The sequence below is a fragment of the Vanessa atalanta genome, chromosome 27 (genome assembly GCF_905147765.1).
Source record: "Vanessa atalanta chromosome 27, ilVanAtal1.2, whole genome shotgun sequence".
NCBI lineage: Eukaryota > Metazoa > Arthropoda > Insecta > Lepidoptera > Nymphalidae > Vanessa > Vanessa atalanta.
The window spans coordinates 1811040-1836831 of NC_061897.1; the positions used below are offsets into that span (position 1 = coordinate 1811040).

The following is a 25792-nucleotide window of genomic DNA, read 5'->3' on the forward strand; positions in this document are numbered from 1 at the left end:
TGATGACGTCAGATTGTCAAAAACAAAAGTCTTGTATGTACAATCGATACTCACTCAATGTTAACAGCTATAAATATAGAAATGTCAGTTTTAGCCTATCTGACGCCACACCATGGCGGATCGTGTTTTAGGTCACGTGATATACAGACTAAAAATTACGACTTTTAATTTTAACATAATAAATTAATAATGCGCTTTTATTGCTCAAAATCAAAATATTTAAGCATAGTTCTTCATATATTTAATTTTTTATAAAATTTCATCATTTATTTTATACTACCGAAAATACCCTATTGACTTGATATCATTGGTTGACATTTTGTATACTCTATGGTATTGCTTATGAATTCGCGAATAAATTGTATTTTGAATGGTTCCAAATAGTTATCGTTGTTTTTGAAGTAAAAATAAATGGGGATATAAGTAGTTAAGTGGAAAAGTGTCGTGTTATAAATAAAGATATATTAATCAAGGACACAGCACAGACTAATCCAATGGAAGTAGGGAAAAAGATAAACAAATCTCAGATTTACGTATTTCATGCGATTTGCTAATAACTCGGCTATATCGTGCACTACTAAGAGTTTATGATTAGTATATCTTTATTCATAACACGACATTATTACTAACTAGTTATTTCCACTTTAATTTTACTTCCAAAAATCCAATAACAGTTTCGTCGACGTTCAAATCGACATTTTTTCCCAAATCCATAGTGAATATCGTAGATTAATCCAGCTCTCGACCAATGATATCGCGTCAATTTGCTGTCAAATGTTGTTTATTTGGCTTTTTTCCTCTTATCATTGGAATAGAGTATATATAATTTGTGCCTCATATAACCCTAGCACCAATAACCTGCCTTTATAAATAATAAAAGTTCATTTTTTAAAACATATTTTATTATAAAAACAATTATAACGCTATGATTGTTTAAAAGATGGTAACACTTTTAATAAAACGTTCACTATTTATATTAAGTACAGATAAATAATATTTCTTTTTTATGTTGAAAAAAAACCTTATATCAACAAGTCATTTATGTGCTCACAGAAAATTATTTATACATGAAATGGATTTTATCATTTCTTATTTAAACTACATTAGACTGTTTTAATAAAAATAAATAAATAATTATAATACAGAATAATAAGTAACTGTCAGTATTGCCAGTTAAAAAATCTTCCTAGAGCATTTTCTTATTTAATAATGCCTCGGTCTTTTCTAGTTCATAGTTCCATCCTTTAGTATCAGTATCTTCCCTTCTACTTGTAAACAATAAACTCGCTCTTTAATTCGTCTTCACCTTCCACCTCACATTTGACGTTTGCTTCAAAGTCGCACTGTTGAGATTTATCGTTGAAGTACAATCCATCTGAACAGTATGCTGATTGTGGTACGCCATTGATGCAACGCCAGTACCGTTGGCAGTCACCTCTGTAAAAAAAAACTATTATCAAGATGGCGCTTATTTAACTCGAAGACTTGAGCAGTTCAGAGAAATAGAGCATTCGTTTTGGGCACTCCACTCTTTCACCGTTTGGCTTGCTCTCGACCACGACCATACCTGACAAGTACTGTCTGTGAAAGTGTGAGCTTACCTAGATGACATAAAATATAATAAATGACATAAAAATACACGTAGACATTCATATTTCGGATGAAATTCAAACATATGGGTTCGTATATTCCCTAAACCGTATGGGAACAGCGTGGAAATAAATTGCAAACCTTCTGCTGTTTTTGTCTTTACCTAAAAATGGGATATGTTTCCTTCTACAGTAAGGTTATGGTCTTCTCCTGAAGATGTCAACTCCAAAAAATCTATTTGATAGGACGTATTCTGCCCTTAAATGGGGCATTTTTAGACTGTTTTTCCACGTCCGATAATCCAACCTTCCTTGAAACAAAGTGAAAATAAACTCCAAGCCTACTGATTGAAACGGCATCATTGCCATCCAATTATACATTGTTGTATTGTTAATTTTTTTCACATATAGCCCAAACCACATTGAAGCATTACAGTATTGGGTGACAGATAACTCCAAGCGTTTTTTTCTAGATGCCATTTACATATTGTTACTATATTTTGATAATATACTTACTTGTAGGGAACAAGTCTCGCGGCGGAATCAGCTCGGTGACAGTTTAATACGGTGTTGAAATTCGACGTTTTTCTAGGCGTTTCGATGCTCAAAGGCCTCACACTGTTGACGACAGTTTCTGCTGTTAAACCATTAACAGAGCCTGAAAAACAAATTCTCATTTATTTTTAACAAAAGTGAACACCTTTACCGGATTTTATGTGCAGGTAAACGACGTGAGGAGATCTGTACGTGTTGAATTAAAGCATGCCACGTGTGCATTAGCTCTTATATATACAGCGTGGTGGAATAAATTCTAAACAGTTGAGCCTCAAGAGGCTAGGATGATGTGAAGGGAAAAGAAGGCATCCTGATAGAAATTCGTTTATGGCGGCCATCTTCAAAGAATATTTAATTTCGAGATCCATGATTACTGTATACTGATTTATACGCTATCCAAGGCACGGAAATATGACATTCCCAACTTTCTTATTCCGAAACATTCCGGAATATATCAACTACAATTCTGCTACTAAGTAAAAACTATAGTTTATTGAAGAGAAATAATGTGTGCCCTATTTGCAATATTGAAGGCAAGCATTGAATAAATATTTGGATACTTTATGTAAGCCCGCCCGGATAGGTACCACCCACTCATCAGATATTCTACCACCAAACAGGAATACTTAGTATTCTTGTGTTTCACTGATATCAACAAGCATAAGGGAGATTATAGTTCTCAAGGTAAGGAAGAGTGTATATTTCTAACTGCGCCATTCTCAGTCAGGTGGCCCATTTGCCTGTCCGCCTATATATATTATAAACGAACTGTGCTCACGACTTCGTGCGTATTTTAATTTAACAAAAATGTTATTGTCCATTTCGCAGATTTTACTATAACTTATTAATTTTTTATGAGGCAGCTTTTGTGATAGTAAGTCAACGGTGGGAGGCACCCAACATGACGGCGTCGAGAGGGCTGTGCGCGGTATTGGACAGAATTTGGACATTGCAGCGTGACTTTATTATTATTTTAGAAATAATTCTAAAACAAAAGTAGCCTAAGTTACTCTTTATTACTTCAGCTATCTGCCAGTGAAAGTCCTGTCAAAATCGGTCCAGCCGTTTCAGAGATTAGCCGGAACAAACAGACAGACAAAAATTGTAAAAAATGCTATTTTAGTACATGTACCGTGTATACATACATATGCATTTAGTAAAAAGCGGTTATTAATATTACAAACAGAGGTAGAGATAATAATAATGATAATGTAGAAAAAAATGTGTACCTTCGTTGGTTTTGTCCATTAACCAATCAAATTCCTCCTCTCCAGATCCCTCGATGTCATCTTCCTCCGGTCGCGTGCGGAGAAGGCACTTTGTAGCCCAACGCCAGTTGCAAGTCTAGACAGTAAAAAATAACCATTTAAATTTCATTTAAAGATGTCGTAACGAAATAATAACATAATATATAATATAGAAACAAATGGTTATGAAAAAATTATCACAAACGATTAAAAATCTAAAATAAACAATAAAAAAAAAGCAATGCCCCTAATTAATGAAGCAATTACTAATAATTCCTATTTACCCCTCCTTTTAAGCTTATCACTTTTGTTAGAAGTAGGGACGACAATAGCCCAAGGGGACAGGATCGAACCAGCGATTTTTTACATCGCTAGGCGGCCCGTAAACCATTGCCCTATTGACGCTTCAAATACGCTATACGACAATAAATGGACCTAAGATCAGTTCAATGTTAACCGTAAAAATAGCCCGATGTTATATAGTCTTTCTTTGCAACGTTTCTCAATAAACGGGCTATTCAAAGCAAAAAATTTGTCTTAAATATGTCTAATAGCGCGTTCGAATAAAATTTTCAGCTTTATAAAAGCTAAGTTTCTTTTCAATTTAAACTTAGTTTTATTTGTTTAAACTTAAGTAAAATGCAATTCTTCTAACTGGCCGTAGTAACATATTTTCTTTATCATATCGTCTAATAAGAAGTGCAATTATAAATATCTTAATAGATTATAGTTATGTTTACTTCTGTTGGACATTCTGAAGAAATTATAGATTTTAGTACAAGTTTTAAGGTTTGACTTACTTGTAAAACGAAGTCAAAAATAAGCCCACCGCTACAGGTGAACTCAACTTCTTCACCATGTGCGCACATGTAGAACTTGGTACAATCCGTAAAGTGTGGGAGGAGCAGGAATATCTAGAAATAAATACAGGTATAAATAATTATAATCAAATACATATATTCCGAACAAGAATCAATTCTTTACTTTAAAGCTTTTGACAGTCACAGAGATTGAATAAAGTCAATGTTTGAACTTTGGACGAACTTAATGGCCGGGGATACTCACGTATCATAGATATATTCTACTAGAAAATCACTGTTTCTATTAACAAATTGGGCATATTCCTAAAAGAGGATAGGAGAGGATTTTTCTATAATTTATCTTCTCAGCTCTCTGTAAAGGTAAATTAGGTGACGGCGTAGAGAGTCAAAGTTTAGTCGGACGTCTTTGGTCAAAATAAAAAAGTTTTCCTTGTTTTTTATTCTTGGAATACTTAATGATTTTTTGAAAATATTACATGGAAAGTTAGAGAAAAAAGTCGCTTCATGTGACCATAAAACTAACTACAAAACCTACATAAACACCAAACTCAGAACACTTACTTGTCCCCGAGGATCGCATTGTAGGCTATTCGGATCGACGCCTGCAAAATTCCCGTTGGCGGCAACGAACAGCACGAAAACAAATGGTAGAATTATTACTGTAAAGACAAGAATCATTAATTAGACAAACCAAAAAGTTTACAGCAATAAAACCTCTTTGCATTCAAGATTTTGTTTAATCTTAATATTATGTTTTACTTGTTTTAGAGCTTTATACAAATCAGTCTGGGTACCATCCTCTCATCACAAATTCTACCACCAAACAGCAATACTTAGTATTGTTGTGTTCTGGTTTGAAGGGTGAATGAGCCAGTGTTTCTACAGGCTCAAGTAACTACCTAGACGAGAATGCACAAAGCCCTATCATCAAGTACCAAGATTTATATTTTAAGGAATACATATATAAAATAAGAATAATCTTTAAAAAGTCTCCTCAAAAGAGATCTTAGTCCAGCAGTAGGAAATTTGCAAAGGGCCGTATTTATAGGTTCAGGCCCTGGTATAATACAAAATAAGTGCTCCGAAATATTATTGAAATAGTCGCTTATTTCAAAAAAACAATAAATAAAAATAACAAAATGGAAATTTTAGTTAAAAATACTATGGAAATGTGAACGTTTTGAAGTTCTTTTTCTTATACGTATTATAATACAGAAACTACTTTCTTGTGGAATCCCCAGAGCTGAGGCCCCTGTAACTCTCCCCATTTCCGGCCCTACATCTACGGACTGTTACATTTTCATTTAAATGGAATCCTCATCAGCAAAGTTACAGCTGATGAGTAATTATAAAGACGGTCACCTACAAAGCCAACCGTATATTTTCAATCAAATTGTGTATTAAATAGGATTATCCGTATTTGATTTTTTATCTATATTCATGCAAAGGAACGCCGTCTTTCGGCGTCATATCTCGAACATCAAAATATAATTATCAATCATCAATTATCTTTAATCGATTCACTAAAGACATAGCAATTATTCACTAATTATAATTTTCAATATCGTTTCTTAGTACTAAAGAGATAAATAAGACATAGATTTACACGTACAATGCAATTTTCTGATTGGTATTGATCTAAACAATATATATGTATATTTATAATACAACACAATTCCACTTAACTATCTATATCGATTTTATTTTACTGCCAAAGTTTCGATAGCAATTTCGCAGACATTAAAAACGCCATTTTTTCACGAATACATAACAAATACCGAAGATTATCCAAAATCTCGACCAATGATATCGCGTCATTTGAATTCAAGGTCAATGCTCTTTATTTTTCTTTACTTCTCCTGTATTTGGAATATATTAATGAATCATAATTCTTAGATATATGTTTTAATATCAAAGAGCAACTACTAAATTTCTTGCCGGTTTTTCTCGATATAACCCACTTTCCGAACATGTGGTAGCCTGACATTTAATTCAACACTAACGTGACTATACTAAAGTGCTTTTAATGAGCCTACTTGAATAAAGATTATTTTGATTTTGTAGTTATATACATTACTCTGATCCCAATGTAAGTAGCTAAAGCAGTTGTGTTATGGAAAATCAGAAGTAACGACGGTACCACAAACACCCAGACCCAAGACAACATAGAAAACTAATGAACTTTTTCTACATCGTCTCGGCCGGGAATTGGACCCGGGACCTCAGAGTGGCGTACCCATGAAAACTGGTGTACACACAACTCGACCACGGAGATCGTAAATGAGAAGTTTGTATGGATGTTTGTTGGCTGATCACGCCATATCAGCTGCACGGATCTAGATGAAATTTGACACAGTGATAGATTTTAGTCCATATTGGACCAAGAATAGCACATAGGTTTCTTTTTATTCTGGAAAAATGTATCTAATACATGCAACTAGCGATCGGAAGCTAGTGGACTATGAGTGAACTATTATTTTACCTACAGCTACGTCATTAGACAATTATGATGATAATTGATTAACCAAGATGGCCCCGTGGTTAAAACGATCTTCTTAACTGATGATTTCGGTTTCAAGCCCAGGCAGGCACCACTGAATTTTCATGTGCTTAATTTGTGTTTATAATTCATCTCGTGCTCGGCGGTGAAGGAAAACATCGTGAGGAAACCTGCATGTGTCTAATTTCAACGAAATTCTGCCACATGTGTATTCCATCAAACCGCATTAGAGCAGCGTGGTGGAATATTGTCCAAAACCTTCTCCTCAAAGGGAGAGGAGAGCTTAGCCCAGCAGTGGGAAATTTACAGGCTGCTAATGTAATGTAAATGTATGTAATGATGATAATTGGAAATTCAGAGAGTTAGCGCTGCTAGCGTTTAAGTATTAAACGCTAGCAGAAAAGGTGAAACATTATTTTTTATGTATGACTTTGTGAAAGCATGGCTAACATATTCAACTAACGAACGACAATATTCAGTATTCTTGTCTCAAATTTGAACACTAAGTGTGCCAGTGTCCTCTTAGTTACTGAGGTGTATGGCGTAAGTAATTTTATATTATGAAAGTTTTTTTTTTTAAATCGATCCTTACTTATTTCCACAGACGTGCTATTATGCCTTTGGAGACAGAGATCTTTATATTAATGTTGTCTTAGATTTTCGCGATTATTACACATTGAAATAAAACTAGTTTTTAACGGATGTAATCGCGTATATTAATTATTTTATTTTAACATCTCGACGTTTCGAGCACTTTGCAGTGTTCGTGGTCACGGGCAGACTAAGGTGACATTTGTCTGTTCGAATTAGAAAAGAAATATTATTTACAACTACCGCCAACGATTTCTTAATTGATATCTTGAGTAGCGTTCCGGTTGCACGCAGAAGGCACTAACTGTATCTTTAGGTCTTGCAGTCTGTTGGATTTGGGATTTTAAATTTTTAATAAGTGGATCCCAAGTGTTAGAAAGTCTCCAACCATCTTCTCTATTGAAGTTCGGATGTTTTTGAATTTTAATAGCCTCGCGTATCATTCTAGGAATGAATCTGTGTTCTCTAGCGAGGATCTGTGGTTTATCAAATCGAATAAAATGGTTAGGTTTATCCAGAGCATGTTCACAGACTGCAGACTTTGAAGAACGCCTATTTTTGACATATCCTATATGTTCCTTGACCCTAGTACCGATACTTCTCTTTGTTTGACCTATGTAAGATAGACCACACTCACATTCGAGTTTATATACTCCCGCAGTTTGTAAAGGGATATTACTCTTGATAGGTCTCAAGAACCACGGTCGTGACCACGAACACTGCAAAGTGCTCGAAACGTCGGGATGTTAAAATAAAATAATTAATATACGCGATTAAATCCGTTAAAAACTAGTTTTATCTTTATATTATTTGACCGAATTCGGGAGTCTGTTGTCTGCGTGTTTTTTGTTTCCAGGCAGCGTCACAATCAAAATGTCAGGATTACAATTTTATTTGATCATATTTATTGAATGCCAGTTATCTTCCTCGTGTGATTGATCTTTTTTTATGAAAAATGGGCTACCAGATGATAGGTGATGATCATCGCCCATTGATATTGGCACTTTGAGAAAACATACCCTAAGAACTAAGATGGTACGTCCCTTGTGCCTGTAGTTAAATGTCTCACACACTCTTCAAACCGGAACACAAGAATAAGTATTACTGTTTTCCGGTTGAATATCTGATGACTGGCTAGTACCTATCCAGAGGGGCTTCATTTGTAAGTGCAATGACAAAGCACCGTTGAACGAAACTTGCGATACAATCAATATTAATTTATCGATAAATAAATAAGATTCGTCCGATAAATATTGCGGATACAAAAAAAATTATAATCGTATTACGATCTATCGATATCGATCCCGATAACAATTAAATTGAAATCGATATTTCAGAAAAAAACACGTGTAGTAGGTAGAAAAATAATGTTAAATTCATAATTTTAATGTAATTACCGGTAAATAACGTGATATAATCGATTTAATTATGTTATATTACATATGTTTTTATTTGTATCTTATATTTAACAATGGTTGTTAATAAACTGTTCTTAATTAATATTTAAAAACATATCAAAATCCATCTTTATAACTAGTTTTCGTTCGAGGGTTCTCTCGATTTTTATGGGTTGTTTGTCAGGTTTTAGGCATAAAAAGGTCTCTATTGTTCTTCGTTGGAGTTCAAGCTTGCAAACTAAATTCCATCAAATTCGGTTCAGTGGCTTAGCCGTGAATAAGGAAGAGACAGAGTATTTCGAATTTATAATAGATTGTTTCACGGCTTGGCTTAGATATCTCTTATTGAAAAGATTTAAAGCTTAGTCCACCATGCTGCTTAATTACGGTTTGGATAGATTTCCAGCCGACCCCTTTATTTTTTACCGATGTTTTTACTCACTGAGCATGAAACGATTACAAGCATAAATTAAGCACATTAAAGTTCAGCGGTGCTTGGGGCTTGAACCCGTAATCGGTTCAGCCTCACGTGTTTTTGGGCCACATGGTGAAGAGCTTTGTGCAAGCCCGTCTGGGTAGGTACCACCCACTCATCAGATATCCTACCGCCAAACAGCAGTACTCAGTATTGTTGTGTTCCGGTTTAAAGGGTGAGTGAGCCAGTGTAACTACAGGCACAAGGGACATAACATCTTAATTCCCGAGGTTGGTGGCGCATTGGTGATGTAAGGAATGGATAATATTTCTTACAGCGCCATTGTCTATGGGCGGTGGTGACCACTTACCATCATTTGGCGCATTTGCTCGTTCACCTACCGACACCATAACAAATATGGTATGTGGTCACCAACACACATAGATATTGGCAGTATAAGTGGCATCTTTGCGTCGCTAATTCGCCACCAACCTGGGTAACTAAGATTTATCTCTCTTGTGTGGTTACACTCGCTCTCCCACACGGAACCCAACAATACTAAGTATTTCTGTTTGGTAGTCAAATATCTGATGAGTAGGTTGTACCGACACAGACGAGCTTGCATAGAGCCCTACCATCAAGTTATCTTGTTACGTATAAGATAATATCGATTATTAGAAAAAATAAACTTATCACCGTTACGAAATAAATTTAAGATTCTAAGTAATATGAATATTCTGAGTATTCATTATAATTCTAGATTATGAAGAATTCGAGAATTTTTTAAGCTTCGACGAAAATAAAACACTGATAAGTAGTTTAACGATGCGAAAAACAGTTAATTAATTTATTGCCGCAGATAAAACTCTAAAAAGGATTTACTATTAATAAATCATTATTAAAAACTTGATAAATTTACTATCATTACATGGTATAAAACAAAGTCGCTTACCGCCGTCTGTCACTGTGTATGCTTAGATCTTTAGAATTACACAACGGATTTTGATGCGTTTTTTTTTTCAATAGATAGATTGATAAACTACAATAATCATTTTTATGCTTTACTTTTTACAAGAAATAATGGCTTATTTTCGAAGCGATTTTAGGCAAGACATCATTTACTCTTCTTCTAATTAAGTACTTAAATATAATGTGCATTTAATATAGACCAATACTTGATGATAATAAATACGATGAAAATTTATTGGTTTTTCTGCCGAAAAATTCTCAGTAACATCCCGAAGTTCTGAAAGCTCGTAGAAAATGCCGATTTTTGACTGATTTAACATAGTTCTTAATAAAAAAACATCGTAATCATGAGTACAATTTCATTTTTCTAGACGAAATATATTTTAGGAAGTTAGGAAAGAGTAAAGGAGGATTATATGCATGCTCTGTAGAAATATTCTGCAAGAAGAAACTCGAAAGTCACCGTAGAACGCTAGCGTGAAATATCAGAATAAGATTGTTAGAATATTATTAGTAAAAAGTAGAAATATTGTATTTGTGTAAATTTAATTGTCTTTGCAAAGAGTATCCCATTATATTGTTTAATGTCTGGAGACTCGGTAAACAGATATAACAGACTAAATAAAATTTGTGATAATAATATATGTAGTATAATGAGAGTTGGTCTAACTTTCCGAACGTCATTACGCCAAACTGTCAGATTGGTTTAATATTTATTAAATTTTGGCGGGAGATAGCGCGTATTTCGCGCGTATCACAGTTATACTGTTTTGTAAATAATATTCGCAAACGAAATTGATATAAGTATTTTAGTTAATAATTTTTGTGATAAATTTATTAAGACTTACTCAAAAAAACCCAATTCTAGAAAGAATAAAAAAATTAAACTCTTATCTCTTTTGCAATCTAGCCAAGAAACTAAAACCTTAACATGATTCAAAATCTTTTTTTTTTTATCGTATTACAATCACGAGAAAAACAAAGAAATCTTGATATAGATTACGATCAAAATTGAATTAACACAATTTGAAAAACACGTGTATTTAAATTATCTTTCAATGCGCTTTCTGTAATTAAGGCGGTGTTGTTTGAAGATATTAATTTAATTAATTCATACATGACTAATTACATTTGACATATTGTTTTTTGTATGTGTATATATGTTTTGAAAATATATACTTTATTCAGGTAGGCTCTTACAGTAAATTTTCAAGGTAAATTTTATTATTAAGTTACGACTGCTTCGGAATGTAAAAGAACTGTCATAGCGTTGTCGCTCATTTACATAAAAAAAAAATTTACTTTTTAATAAATTATAAATTTATTTACATACATTTTATTTTAACAATTTTATTTATGTATCCTGTACATACATAATTAAATTGGATCCATCTATGATTTCTATTGTCTCAAGTTAATTTATATGTAAAAAAAAACTTCTGATTTATCTATAAATCTAAGCCTGTCATACGCTGTTTAAAAAAACTTATATACTGAGCGGGCCTGTTACACATACCGATTAACGTATTATACAAATGTTTTATAAATATACACCTATAAAATATAGTACCTATATAATATATGGTTATTAACATATAGTTTATTATATTGTATTATTTTATGATCTACACAGATAACTAAAAAAAAATCAGTAATTTTAATCGCACTGCGGTACACTTTTGATCTAGTTAATAAAATTTTATTAATAATTTTATCGGTACATTAGATATTTATTTTCGATATCGATCAATTACGCACATGTGTCTAATCAAAACTTACAATAATTTAATTAATCTCAATTTTTAATCACCATAAACAAACTGCATATTTTTTAAACTTAAAATTACAGTCGTAATCTATATGTCGTGGCCATATCGTAGATTTGCTCACTTCATGAAATGTTCGAGAATTTCATGAAATGGTTACATTTCATGAAATGTTTCATTGTTTATTGGCCACATCATGATGTAGTTTGGGCAGATCAATGATAAGAAATCGTTTCTCGATATGGGCAACTAAACGCGCGGCTTCTTCATGAAATGGCCAAGATTATTTGATCATACCGTAAAGTAGTTACATTAATTACCGGTAGAGGCGCTGCAAACGCTTTGTTTATGTGTGAAGATGGCGGCCGCTGTCGATAATGTTGTTTCTCGCAGTGAAAAAGTGAATAATTCGTTAATAAAAGGAGAGTAGGGTGACTACGCAAAAGAAGTCCATGGACTATTACTGGTTATCAAAATACTTATTTCTAAATATTTGTTTGTTGTACAAAAGTACCAAAGTACCCACTTATTTCTAAATATTTGTTTGTTTTCTAAAAATAATTGTGTTACTTGACGTGTTTGATGTTTAATTTTGTTACAAAAATTTAATTCATTTTGTTTGTATCAGTCGGACTTAAATAACAATAAAGAAATTCTTAACATATTCTGGATTTTTATTAAATATTTTATGGACACCCTATTTATACGATCCGGCCAAATGTGGACGAAAAAATCGTGAAATGTTGACGATTTAATGTTCTGGTCAAATTAAGTTGCCCACATCATGAAATGCGACCATTTCATGAAATTCTCGAGCATTTCATGAAGTGAGCAAATCTACGATATGGCCACGACATATACGAGGCAAATGCAAAATAGTTAATAGACTATTTATATTTCTTTGACAAGCGATTTTGTTTTGTTTAGTTTACTGAAGAGATTTGTTGTTTTAACCTAAAAAGAAATATGGAAAATATGATGTTCCTCTTGCATTTAAACTGAACCTTTAAAGTAGTTAATAGAAGTTATTAAATAAAAAATATCTGTATATTATAATATCAACAATTATTTTAAAATTCATTTTAATGTATATAATATCGTGATTATAAATTAGAAATTCAAGTAAGTGTAATGAGTTAATTATTATGATTATCAGGACACTTGAACGTTATCCGACTTCGGTTCGATATTTAATAGGCTATTTGACTGGTTTTTAAAATCCATTTTATATTATTTAGTAGAAGTTAAGGAACCCAGTAAGAGTTGTGTTTGTTAATTCTAGTACATACTTGCTGAAAAATATCAAATTAAAATTTCAATATTTAAATAGCGCGCGAAAACACTACTTTGACTATATGGTGCTGCAATGGGGTCGGTGAAGTCACTTGCCTGTATTGTAATCTGCGGCACATATGGTAGGCAAACAATACATATATCAAGAAAGTGACGTCATCCTAAACCCGACCAATCAGGAGCGTTTTGTGTCACGCAACAAAATGTGGCATTTTTATTTATGGATTTTTGAATAAGTATCTCTTTCAATACCAAATTATTAATTCAATTGATAATTATTTTTAAAAAGCCGAAAAACATTTTCGAATATTGTGAAAGCTTCAAGCGGGAATTTTATTTAACACAATCTAGCAACACCGGATACCGATAGCAGTGACAAACGTCAAAAGGGAAACAGTTTGATATTGTAAATAACCACGATTTTTTTATTTTTTTCGTGAGATTATTAATATAAAATCAGTGGTTTGATAATTAAAACTAACTGGTATTAATAATTAACCGTAAAAAATGTTTTAACTCAAAAAATTGTCGAAAACATTACTACAACGATTTTTTATTTACTCAAAATAATTAGCATTCTAAAAAAACTGATACGAACTTGTGAGTTGTGTTTGAAAAAAGAATTTGTGAATTCAAAATGTCATCATCGGATTCTGATGATATTTACGGTAATATTGGGAAAAGGCTAGACAAAATACGTAGAAACTTTCAAATCGAGGAACCTAAAGACGCGAATCTTGCAGAAACGAACAAATCATCCCTTGATGACAGTTTTTTAAGGGAAATCATTGACAAACCAATAAACATACCTGTTTCAAATGTAAAACCCGATGTTAGTTCTGTAAGACGGAAAACTCAAAATAAAGCCAAACATAAGGAAAGACCAAGTAAACGAGCACGAAAATCAAAGAAATCTGAGTCTTCCGAAATTAGTGATAGTAGTATAGAAGAAATTATTAACGAAACTACTACAATTACTCAACCTGCTAGAAAAACAAGATCTAGTAGTAAAAGAGGTGTTAACAGAAGCTCACCTAGAAGTCAAGGCACGGGTAGAAGTAGAGGCAAAGGTAGAAGAGGCAGTGCCAGAACTGGTAGAGGCAGAAACAACCACCTACCTAGTCCAGGGAGCCAAATTCCTATTTATAGTATTGGCAACACTGAGGAATATCCAGATGCTCTGGAAGATGTAGCATTATTTAGTTCAAAGCAGAATACCAAAGAAGTAGTTCTGGATGATACAGTAGTAGAAGAAAATGAAGAGTTATCTGTTAAGGTTTACTGGCAGAGCATAGACATTTATAAATTTAAAATTAGGAAGTTTCAGAAATTAACACAGATTTTTGAACACTTCTCCAAAAAAGAAAATGTTAGCATAGACAAACTCTTGTTTACATACAATGATATAATATTGAAACCTGATCACACACCTGACTCTATAGATTATAATATCGCTAAATTCATTGATGGTGGTATTGTTTACAACAATGTCACAACGACAACAAAAACATTAAAAAAAAATGATACAGGAATTAAAATAAAATTCCAATATTCGAAATCTAAACGGCCATTTGAGGTTTATATTGAACGAGATGATAAGCTGACTTTGGCATTGGCTAAGTGTGCTGAGCACCTTGAATTGCCATTAAGGAAGTTGAAATTTGAATTCGATGGTGACAGCATCACAGGTAAATATACATAGGAGACATTTATTATTTCATTTTATTTGAAATAGGTAGGCGGACATATGAACCATCTAATAGTAAATGATCACCACTAATGAAATGGGCACTAAAGCAAATACTCGGATAAAATCTTGCAAATCTTTTGCATTGTTGTATATTAAATATAACGAAGAAATAGGTGTGCTATCATCCATCAAATCAAAATATACTTTATTCAAGTAGACTTTTATGAGCACTTTTGGTTGATCATTTTACAGAACTTAGATGTTACTTGATTGTAGAGTTTTGTGCAAGCCCGTCTGAGTATGTACCACCCATTCATCAGATATTCTACGGCCAAACAGCACTACTCAGTATTCTTGTGTTCCGGTTTGAAGGGTAAGTGAGCCAGTGTAACTATGGGCACAAGGGATATAACATCTTAGTTCCCAATGTTGGTGGCGCATTGGTGATGGTTAATATTTCTTACAACGCCATTGTCTATGGGCAGTGGTGACCACTTACCATCAGTTAGCCCATTTGCACAACCCTCTACCATTACCTCTCTACCATATCATTAAAAAAAGGACTATATTAATGGAATCTCTAATAATTTAAATATATAAGCAATGTAAACCCTTATCTACCCGCAGGGTCATTTACATCTCAAAGAAATTAATATTGTCGAACTTAAAAAGTAAAAATTCAACAATACAAATATAGCTTCAGGTATTTAATAATATTTATTGATTATTACTAATATTGGTGTCAAAAAAAAGGTCTGTATGTATGCTAAGGTGAATTTATTCTGTGGAATATAATAAACTTTATATATATATATATAGAGTACTGCCTAAGACCCAATAGGCCATAACTTTTTTACAAAAGAGTACCTTATAATCTGACAAATGACATATATATCCGATGATAAGTTCTATATGTTCTACTCTGATGTGTCAATCATACTTCATTATAGCTAAACCGCTATCACATGTAGTCATATTCAAACTAAGCAATCAGTATCAAAACAAAAGACGCGTCGAGCACAATAGCGGCACGTACAAGTTGTAACCTGCTCAATCATTAATAAATAATAATAATAAATATTGGACAACATCACATACATTACTCTGTTCCCAATGTAAGTAGCTAAAGCACTTTTGTTATGGAAAATTAAAAGTAAAGACTGTACAAACGCCCAGACCCAAGACAACATAGAAAACTAATGAACTTTTTCTACATCGACTCGGCCGGGAATGGAAACCGGAACCGCGGAGTGGCGTACCCATGAAAACCGGTGTACACACTACTCGACCACGGAGTTCGTTTATCTACATTAGCGAAAATTATTAAAAAAATATTCAATGACAATAGATATGTCGGAATAAGTGGAGTGCCGGATTAGCCAAGCGCTGGATGTCGGGAGTCCACTGTGTTATAATTATGATGATGACCCATCCCTCAATTAATAAAAGTAATTACAGTTAATGTAATAAGAAATAATTGAAAACATAAGTTGACATAAACTTAATTTAGAGATTCAGAATGCGTCTTGGGTTTTTTCAATGCCTTGCGACGAAACCATGACGTAAGGATCTGTGGTGAAAACTTACTATCAAGTGGCCCATTTGCCAGTCCTAACTAGTTATCGTCCGCGGCTACGCTCGCCCTGTTAGGGGTTGGGGGTCAAGTTAGGTTAGGCATAAAAAAGTAGCCTATGTCCTGCCTCGGAGTTCAAGCTTGCTTCGTACCTAATATTATCAAATTCAATTCAGTGGGTTGACCGTGAAAGATCAACAGACAGACAGTTATTTTAGTATTTATAATCATTACATCGCTGTCTGTCCTTGTGTATACTTAGATCTTTAAAATTACAAAACGGATTTTGATGCGGATTTTTTTTATAGATTGATTCAAGAGGAAGGTTTATATGTATAATACAAGCACTATAGTAGAGAAACACTGTAAATAAACACATTTTTTGCGCTTACATTGCAAACGCTGTCTGAACCCTACGAGATAGATCAAAATTATGTACTTTTGTATTTGTACACCTTAAAAAGGTCTTCAAAAATTCCGTAATGGTGTATGTCTATCTTTTAGGGATAGTTCACAATAATTTTTTTTATCCTTTACTTTTTACGAGAATTAATGGCTTATTTTGGAAGAGATTTTAAGCCATACAGCATTAATCCTTATACAATTAAGTACCTTAAATACATTGTGCATTTAATATAGATCAATATGGCCTTATATATACCTGTAAGACATTCTATAGTATATTTAGTGGCAACATTGCACCAATGCGGAGCCGGATAGGTTAAAATAGTGCGTTTATAATTTTAATTTATCTTTCAGGTTCCGAGACGCTTAGGGATTTGGACATGGAGGGCGACGAATGCATCGATGTGAAGATTATCAGCTGAAGTTGTGTAAAAATAAAATATTTATGCATATTACAAGTTTAATAAAAACTATATGTTTTTTTTTTGTATCAGTGAACCCATTATGAGTATTAAATAAACGAATGAGGGATTGCGAACTAGGGGGCTAAAGGGGTAGATTAATTTTTTTTTTCAATCAAAAGAGATGAAAAGCAAAATATTCAACTTGACATCTAATTGACGCGATGTCATTGGTCGAGAGCTTAAATAATTTATATTCACTATGGTTTTGCGAAAAATAGACTATATAAAATTATAATTATGGATTCGCGAAAAAGTTGCCAAAGATATTCGATAAAGCATTATTTTTTCATCCTCTTAATTCTACCGCCCTCGATGATCCTAGTGTAAATCCAGCCCTGTATGTTCACGCATAACTTTTAAACGTATCATAATTCACCAAGTCAAAATATCGAACTATAGGTATAACCTTAACCTTATCTGTCGTTTAAAGCGTCTTGGTCGATAGACTGTGGTCACTCTTAAATATAGCGCACTCCAGAGGATATAAATATTTAAACTCAGCTCCACAGCTGGAACTCCACAGGCTAGAAAAATTAGATAACTAACCAGTGGTGGAATTAGCCCGTCAGAGGCCCGGGGTGGCAATGACCCCCCCTCCCCCCAGCTTTAAAAAAAAGTAGTTTTACAAGCTTTTACTCAGTTTAAATTTGTGTATATAAATAAGTGTTTATGTTAATTTGAAAAAAGGCTTATCCGTTAGCGAAATTATCAGTACACACTAATAAACTATTAAATATCAACGTAATGTTTTAAATTTAATAAACTTTAAATGGGGCCGATGTTCATTTTTCGAGGTAAATAGAATCTAGTGAATTTAAATGTAGGCGTACAAGGGCGTTTTGATCTTGATGAAATTATATAGGTAGGTACCAATCACATTTTTAATGTCTTGTTTAGGACTTGATCAGGGGAATGAATTGGTGACGGAATGACGGATGCATTTGGAGGCCCACCAAGACTGGAGGCCCTCTGCTAATCCGCCACTGCAACTAACTGATGTTGAAACTGGTCGATTAGTATAGGTACTTTGGTTACTTTCATAGTAGTATGTCTTACGGCATTTTACTTATTTTAGATATTAAACCTATTTACGTCCTACACAAAAGAGCTGTCCGATCTACTTATAATCTTAAAGCTGAAAGTGTTTACAACAATATTACCTATTTTCACAATAATAAAGATCTTTTTGAAAGAAACTGTGACAATCATTGTATAGACACGAGGAGGAAAGGTAAATTAATAATACCTAGTTTCCGACTTCGCAAAGTTAATACACCCTTTTTGGGGCACGGTATTCAATAAGATTCTACAGAATTTTTTAATTTATTTAAAAACATAATTCTCATCAAAAATATCAAAAAGATGAGTATTATCAAATTATAGGACTTAATCAGACCGTTTTAAATGGATGTATTCGTGGTCGCATTTATTGAATTATCTTGAAAATTGGGCAAAACTCAAATTATGCCATACTTTTCACGTGCCTTTTTTACGTCGCCAGGTTTATAGTTTGTATACTTATTACCTATGTTAATAGTACATAAATTAAAAAAAAATAGTAAATCTTTTAAATGCCGGTAGGCATTTGTGCAACACCGAGACCCCCTCCCCCTCTCCGGGTATTCTGCCGCCAAACAGCAATACTTGGTATTGTTGTGTTAAGGTTTGAAGGGTAAGTGAGACATTGTTACTACAGCTACAAGGGCCATAACATCTTAGTTCTCAAAGTTAATGGCGCATTGGCGATGTAAGGAATGGGTCATAATTCTAACAGCGTAATAATGTCTAAGGTAGTAGCTGTTTACCATCAGGTGGCACATTTTCCGTTCCGCCTACCTATAATAAGTATAAAAATCAAATATGCTAGCTTCCCGTACCAACTTCGTCCGATTTAAATACAATTTTATTCGCTTCAATATCGCAGAGTCAATCCAAGGTCTCAAGGAACTCAAATACATACAAAAAATCTCATGGAATTGGGTTAAACAATTTAATTAGTAATTTGGTCGGCAAGTAAAGTCAAGCTTTCTTTTATAGCATAGCGTACCAAATTTCACCAAATCCTATCAGCGGTTTGACCGTGAAAGATCAACGGACAGACACAGTGAATTTCCCAATTATAATATTAGTATAGATGTTTTATTATAATTCTATATCATATCCTAAGTATATTGATAATAAATATAAAGTATAATATAAATTTCATGCAAGATACACTTATCGAATAATTAGTAGTTAAATTTAACAACGGTTTCCTGTTGATAGTTTACTTCGCGGTAGTATTATTACAATTCAAACCAGCACTAATTAGCTAAAATTTAATCTTAACAGTCCAAAAGTTCGTAAATCCTCTTCCTAACCTTTTAATTTTTTTATTTTATTTCGTCCGAAACATTAATGATGAGCTAAAGATGTAATTATAATCAGGAATTAAGCAACTGTTAATTATACTGCAACCCAGATGCTTGCTCGGGTTTGAGTAGCCAAGTTATATACATGACAATTATACGAATATACATACATAAGTATATATAGCTCAGCGCTCTTAACCTAGAAATATAGTTCCACTGTTATAACGATAAATGTGTAGTTTGTTTGAAGGAATAAGTAAAAATCAGTCTTAGATTTGATACACAAAAACATGACGTTTGATAATGAATGAAAGAATGAAAATTATTATTCTTATAAAATTTTATAATTATAAATTAGTTCATCTTAGTCAAGCAAAAGTCGTAATTTATAAAACTATAAAAAAAGATTTAATATTTAAAAAAATATATAAGAAAAAACAAAATCTCTAGCAATTTTTTTATTTTATTTTAGCGCTTTAACTTTAAGCTTATGACAGTGATCACAGATAACGTAAAAACAAAACAATAATAAGTCATTTAGATTACGTTTTATATGTCGAATATAAATATATACATATCTCGTGTATTTAAGCTATGATTAAAAACGAATTATTTAATTAAAATAATTAACATATACAAAATACCAGTTTTTTTTTTTTTCAAATAATCTTGGTGTTAACCTATATGATACGTCACAGATAACCTAAAAATGTAGCAGACCAATTGCATCAAAATAAATGAGTCATAAAGATTGCATTTTATTGGTCAAAAATAAAATGTCTAGACATTTATCAGTATGACCGAAATAGACTACGATTTTGTTAAAAAACATTTTACATTTCTGTCTTTAAAAACTGTAAAAATGCCTAAACATAATCAATTGATTTAATGTTTTTTTTTACTTGCAGTATTTGTTTGTTTTTTTAGGTGGGATTAGTGACGCTTCGGATTGATAGTTGACGGATTTGAAATTTTGCGTGATAGTTCAGCTAGGACAACGGAATTTTAAGGTAAAAATTACCTGATTTGCCGTGAAGATGGCCCAGTTTTTATAAAACGTGAATCTTAACCAATGATTCCGTGTTCAAAATCGGGGCCAAACCAAAAAATAAAGCAGTTATTTGTATGTATTTATAATTCATCTCATGCTCGGCCGTGAAGGAAAACATTGTGAGAAAAACTTGCACGTGGTAGATGAGAATCTGCCACGATTATCTAAAATATACCAACCAGCAGTGGAGCAGCGTTGGAGATTAAGCTCAAAGCTAAAAAAGCTCGTTAAGAGGCCGTTAGTTGTCCTTTTTATGACCTGATTCTATGACTAAGATTTGTACTCCAAGTAAAGGAACTACTCAAGTGTTAACAGTACAGACAAGAAATTTTGTGTAAATATTTCTTAACCCAGGGTGTAAGGGGGTCCATAAACCCGGTATCACCCGTTAGGGGGCGCCTTGCATTGATGGTCAAGGATTGAACAAATTATTTTGGGGAAAGGGGAGATCATCAAAACACTGCGTGAGTGAGTGTGTGAGTAAGTACACGCATAAGGGACGTAGCATCTTAGTTTCTAATAGGAATGTTTCTTATTGCTCTAATGTCGATGGGCGGTGATGACCACATACCAACAGGTGGTCCATTTGCCCGTCCGCCAAACAATACAATAAAATCTAAATATAAAAAAATACTAGGCCGTTGTCTATCTAAGCTCAAAGCTCTTCGGTGCTGGTCGAGTCTATTTAAGTATGGTTAAGTCATTAAAACGATATAGGGACAAAATCAAAGTCAAGTCAAAAATCTTTATTCAATATGGAAGTGATTACACCTGCTTATTGATAGTCAAAAATCTACCGCCGCTTCGGAAATTAACATCTCGAACCTGAGAAGAACCGGCGAAAGAAATTCAGCAGGACATATGTATATTTTAAGTTCATTTTCAAGTATAGATTTCATGTTTTCATGACAAACTCGTGAAATGACAGAAAGCCATGGAGAGGAGCATACTAGGACTAAAATTAAAAGACAAGAACAGCAGTACTCTCCAACCAACCAACTCAAATGGAGATGGACAGGGCTTATGCTCTGCTGAAGAACTTAGACATGGAGCAAACAGGTGCCAGTTTGGTATCCGAGTAATGGCTCTAGCAGTCAAGGTCGTCAAGTGCAGATGGAAAGATGGCCTAAAAATGACATAGGAACCCTTTGGGTAGGTGTGACAGTATAGATACAACAGTGGAAGACGATGGAGGAGGCCTACGCCGTTATGCACACTAATGGTTAAGTCATTAGAAGGTCTGAGGAGACATTCAATAAAAACTAAATTGTTGTGAGTAATTAACAGGCAAGTTATTCGGAAACAATATTGTATTTATCGAAATGATTTAAAAAAATGTCCAATTAAGAGTAAAAACATTTGTTAAAGAAACTTTTATAGAAATGATCTTAAAAGGTGTAAATAAAATTTCGAAATTATATATAAAAACTCATCATTCCGTTACGTACATTAAGTATAGAAAATTGTTGCAACTACAAAATTGTAGAATTATAGAATTATATAGCCTCTGTACTTACTTGTACCCAGTGGCGTAGCTAGGTGGGTAAGGGCATAGAAAAAGAATCGGGCCCTCGCCCCCTCTTTAACGTATATTGGCACTCAAAATTATAGATAGTAATAAGAATAGGATACAGGATACAGTGAGTTAAACATATCGTTAGTAAATTAAATGCATACTTCATCTCTAATCAAAGCTCTTTTCATAGCTTAGGTTAGAGGGGCCCCAGAGCTCAGGGGCCCTGGTGCACTGCAACACCTGGCCCTACGATAGCTACGCCACTGCTTATACCGTATTCAAAATGTACATAAGCAAATGATTAATATTTAATATATTTTGTGTTTCAAATACACATTATTTTTTTTTTTTTCATTTTTATATTTTACATGCAAAAAGGTACATTTTGAATCGCCCAGCCCCGTTCTATATTTAAATAAGGTAAATTATATATTTGGGACGAATATTTTTTACGTTGTACTACATTATATATTTTGAAATAAATATTTTTTTTAATTAAATATTTTTTTTAAAACATAAAAAAGGTTTTATTTACATTTACGTTTACTCGTCTTTTTTTATAAATAATGAAGATTTTATTATTATACTTAGAATTGTGTAAATTTTATCATATAAAATATATCAAATAAAATTGTATAATTTAACAGAATGATGAGTCTGATTTACTCCGAAGTTTATTGTCTCCCATTAAATAATTAAAAAAAAATGACAATGTATATTTTACTATAATTTTATCAAATTACAAATTTGTCAAATTGAAGGCAGGTTTTCTGTCTCTAAGGAACTCTATTTTCATTATCATTAATAGTATCGCTAAATTATATAAAAAACGTATTCATTGTTGTTACACTATCCTACTAACCGAAGACATAAATCATCCCATAGACTAGTTGAAGGTCGAGTGCCAAATATAAAAATCACTTTTGCTAATGTAAGCTTTTTAATATTTTTATCTGAAGATACTCGTAAATAAACATTTATTTGTAACAATTATAAAATCATGAAAAAAATACTGTATCAATAATCTTTTTTCGATGTTGACAATAAAAAAAAATATCAACGTATTTGTTTTTTTTTTTTTTTTTAAGTTATACCGTATTGAAGTTAACTGTATAAGGTACGCCGCTATTTAGCGTATAAGTTTAGAAGCACGGTCGATATTACGAATTATATTTTAAGTGTTTCAAGCTATTAATTCCAGTTACTGATCAGATCTAATAACTCAATATTTATGATTAATAAAATAATATAATACTTAAGTTAGATTAAAATTTCGAAATTTTTAAAATAATAATTTCAATATGATCTGTGTAATTTACCTGACATTTTAAAAAAAAAAATTTAAGCACTATCACTACACTTCACTGAACACCAAAGAAACTAATTTTAATTTAGCTTCCTAATCTTATATATATATAACGATTAAACTATATCGTGCGCCTGGATATGTCTATAAACGCAAGTCTAAAGTAATATTTAAGTTCGTTTTCAAACGCACTTTGAGGAAATATAAACAATATTAATGAGTTAATTTATAGGAAAAATAGAATTAAAGTGATTAATTAAATATTATTAATTTTTTTTTTAATTATTAAGTTATAATACAATAGAAGGTACGAAAAATACAGCCAATTAAATTAAATTTTTATTATTATGTTCGTTAAAAACAACATTAAATAGGTTTTATATATAATAATTACTTGATATAATAAATATATGTATATTTCTATAAACATACAACATATTTTATTTAATTATATATAAATTTAATAAAGAATTATTTAAAAAAAAATGATATAGAAAAATATGATCTATATCTTTGAAATAAGAATCTTTCTATTATCTGTAGGTAAGCAATAGCACAGATAAAACACAAGGAAGGTATTCGCTACTAAAGATTAATTATTATCGATATACTTATGTACATTATTTTATTACAATATACAAGTCAATGGCATTCCCATTTGCGAAATAAAGTTCGAAATAAAATTAGTCATTATGCGTTTTGTTTTTTTAAACAAAACAATTCTTATCAATTTAATAATTTCATAATATTTATAAAACTGTAGGGGGGAGGGAGTGTAGTATATGAATTATTAACATTAAAGAGTTAGTCGATAAAGTAATCTGTCAGCTTGAAATGTTTGCGGAAATGCAGTATTTTCCAGTTGAATCGCAATTCCGATCGTCTGGTCAAAAGTACCAGCCATTCTTATCTTATAATGAGCCGAGATGGCCCAGTGGATTTCGGGTTCAAACCCAGGCAGACACCACTGAATTTCATGTGCTTAATTTGTGTTTATAAGTCATCTCGTGCTCAGCGGTGAACTAAAACATCCTGAGGAAACCTGCATGTGTCTAATTTCAATGAAATTCTGCCACATTTGTATTCCACCAACCCGCATTGGAGCAGCGTCGTGGAATATGCTCCAAACCTTCTCCTCAAAGGGAGGAGGCCTTAGCCCAGCAGTGGGAAATTTACAGGCTGCTAATGTGAATGTGAAGGGCATACGGGGCACGTGCAATATTACATGACCGCGTGATGTAAGGGAGCTCTCTAAAATTAATTCCTTTTTAAATTGTAACAATTTAGTAAATTGCAATCAATAATCCTCTCTAATTTTCTGCACATCTGCCGCTGGAACTCTTCAATATGAGACCGTAACGGATCTTTTATATACAGCTATCGTCCTATAATCACGGGGACAATAATTGGTTTACGCTAGTAATATATAACGTCGTTGCGCCTGCAAAAGTCGCTGTGTTCTTCTTATTTTTAGATTGTTATGCCGTTTTAATCGTACGTACTGTTAAAACAGTTTTGTGATAAATTCAATAATTTAAAAGTTTTAAAATTTATACATTATACATACATTGGAAGTTACATAAATTGAAATAACGATTAAAACGGCATAACAATCTAAAAATAAGAAAAAAACACACAGCGACTTTTGCAGGCGCAACGACGATGAGATAATTATTGAAAGTTTAAGAAAAACATGTCTATATTATGAGTTTGAAAATTTATATTTCGGATGTGTTACATTTTTCCTTTCGCTCGCTTTCAATTTGTGGGAATGATTTCGTGAATATGAACAGAACTGTTCTCACGTCACAACAAAAAGAAACAGTGGTTAAATTTCAATGGTCCATTACTTGGTCATTGACTATGCGGTCCCCCAAAACACAGCGCCTGGGTGTTGTCATCCCTCTGTACTCTGGATTAAGACGGGCCTGATCACATTTTCGGCCTCGCACAACCACTCTGTGGAATCCGCTTTCGCCGGCAGTTTTTCCGAGCCGATACGACTTGGAAACCAACCACAGAGGAAAAAAGCCGAACAAAAAACATTTTGCAGCAAATTGACACGAAATCATTGGTCGAGCTCGACTAATCTATGTATATACACAGATTATATTATTATTATATACACATACATATATATACATAGATTAATCGAGTATAATACTCTGGATTTGTGAAAAAATGACGTTTTAAACGTCGACGAAACTTTTATCGGAATTTTGGAAGTAAAATTAAAGTGGAAATAAGTAGTTAAGTGTAATAGTGTTGTATTATAAATAAAGATATATTAATC

General features: G+C 32.7%; 2 protein-coding genes across 3 annotated transcripts; one reads left to right on the forward strand and one right to left on the reverse strand.

Moving 5' to 3' along the window:
* Positions 1-1214: 1214 nt before the first annotated feature.
* On the reverse strand, positions 1215-23563 carry LOC125074352 (probable chitinase 10). Of its 2 annotated transcripts, none has more exons than XM_047685655.1 (6): positions 23513-23563; positions 4774-4871; positions 4192-4305; positions 3374-3488; positions 2106-2247; positions 1215-1437 (listed from the first exon to the last, which is right to left on the reverse strand). In XM_047685655.1, exons 1-6 carry the CDS (start codon positions 23517-23519, stop codon positions 1266-1268), a joined length of 648 nt encoding a protein of 215 aa, XP_047541611.1. In that variant the 5' UTR covers positions 23520-23563; the 3' UTR covers positions 1215-1265. The 2 variants fall into 2 exon arrangements, with proteins under 2 accessions (XP_047541611.1, XP_047541610.1); XM_047685654.1 differs by lacking the exon at positions 23513-23563 and adding an exon at positions 5435-5481.
* Positions 13526-17281, forward strand: LOC125074350 (uncharacterized protein CG4449). The gene is made up of 2 exons (XM_047685651.1): positions 13526-14831; positions 17166-17281. The coding sequence occupies exons 1-2, from the start codon at positions 13781-13783 to the stop codon at positions 17231-17233; spliced, it is 1119 nt and encodes a 372-aa protein (XP_047541607.1). The 5' UTR covers positions 13526-13780; the 3' UTR covers positions 17234-17281.
* Positions 23564-25792: the final 2229 nt, after the last annotated feature.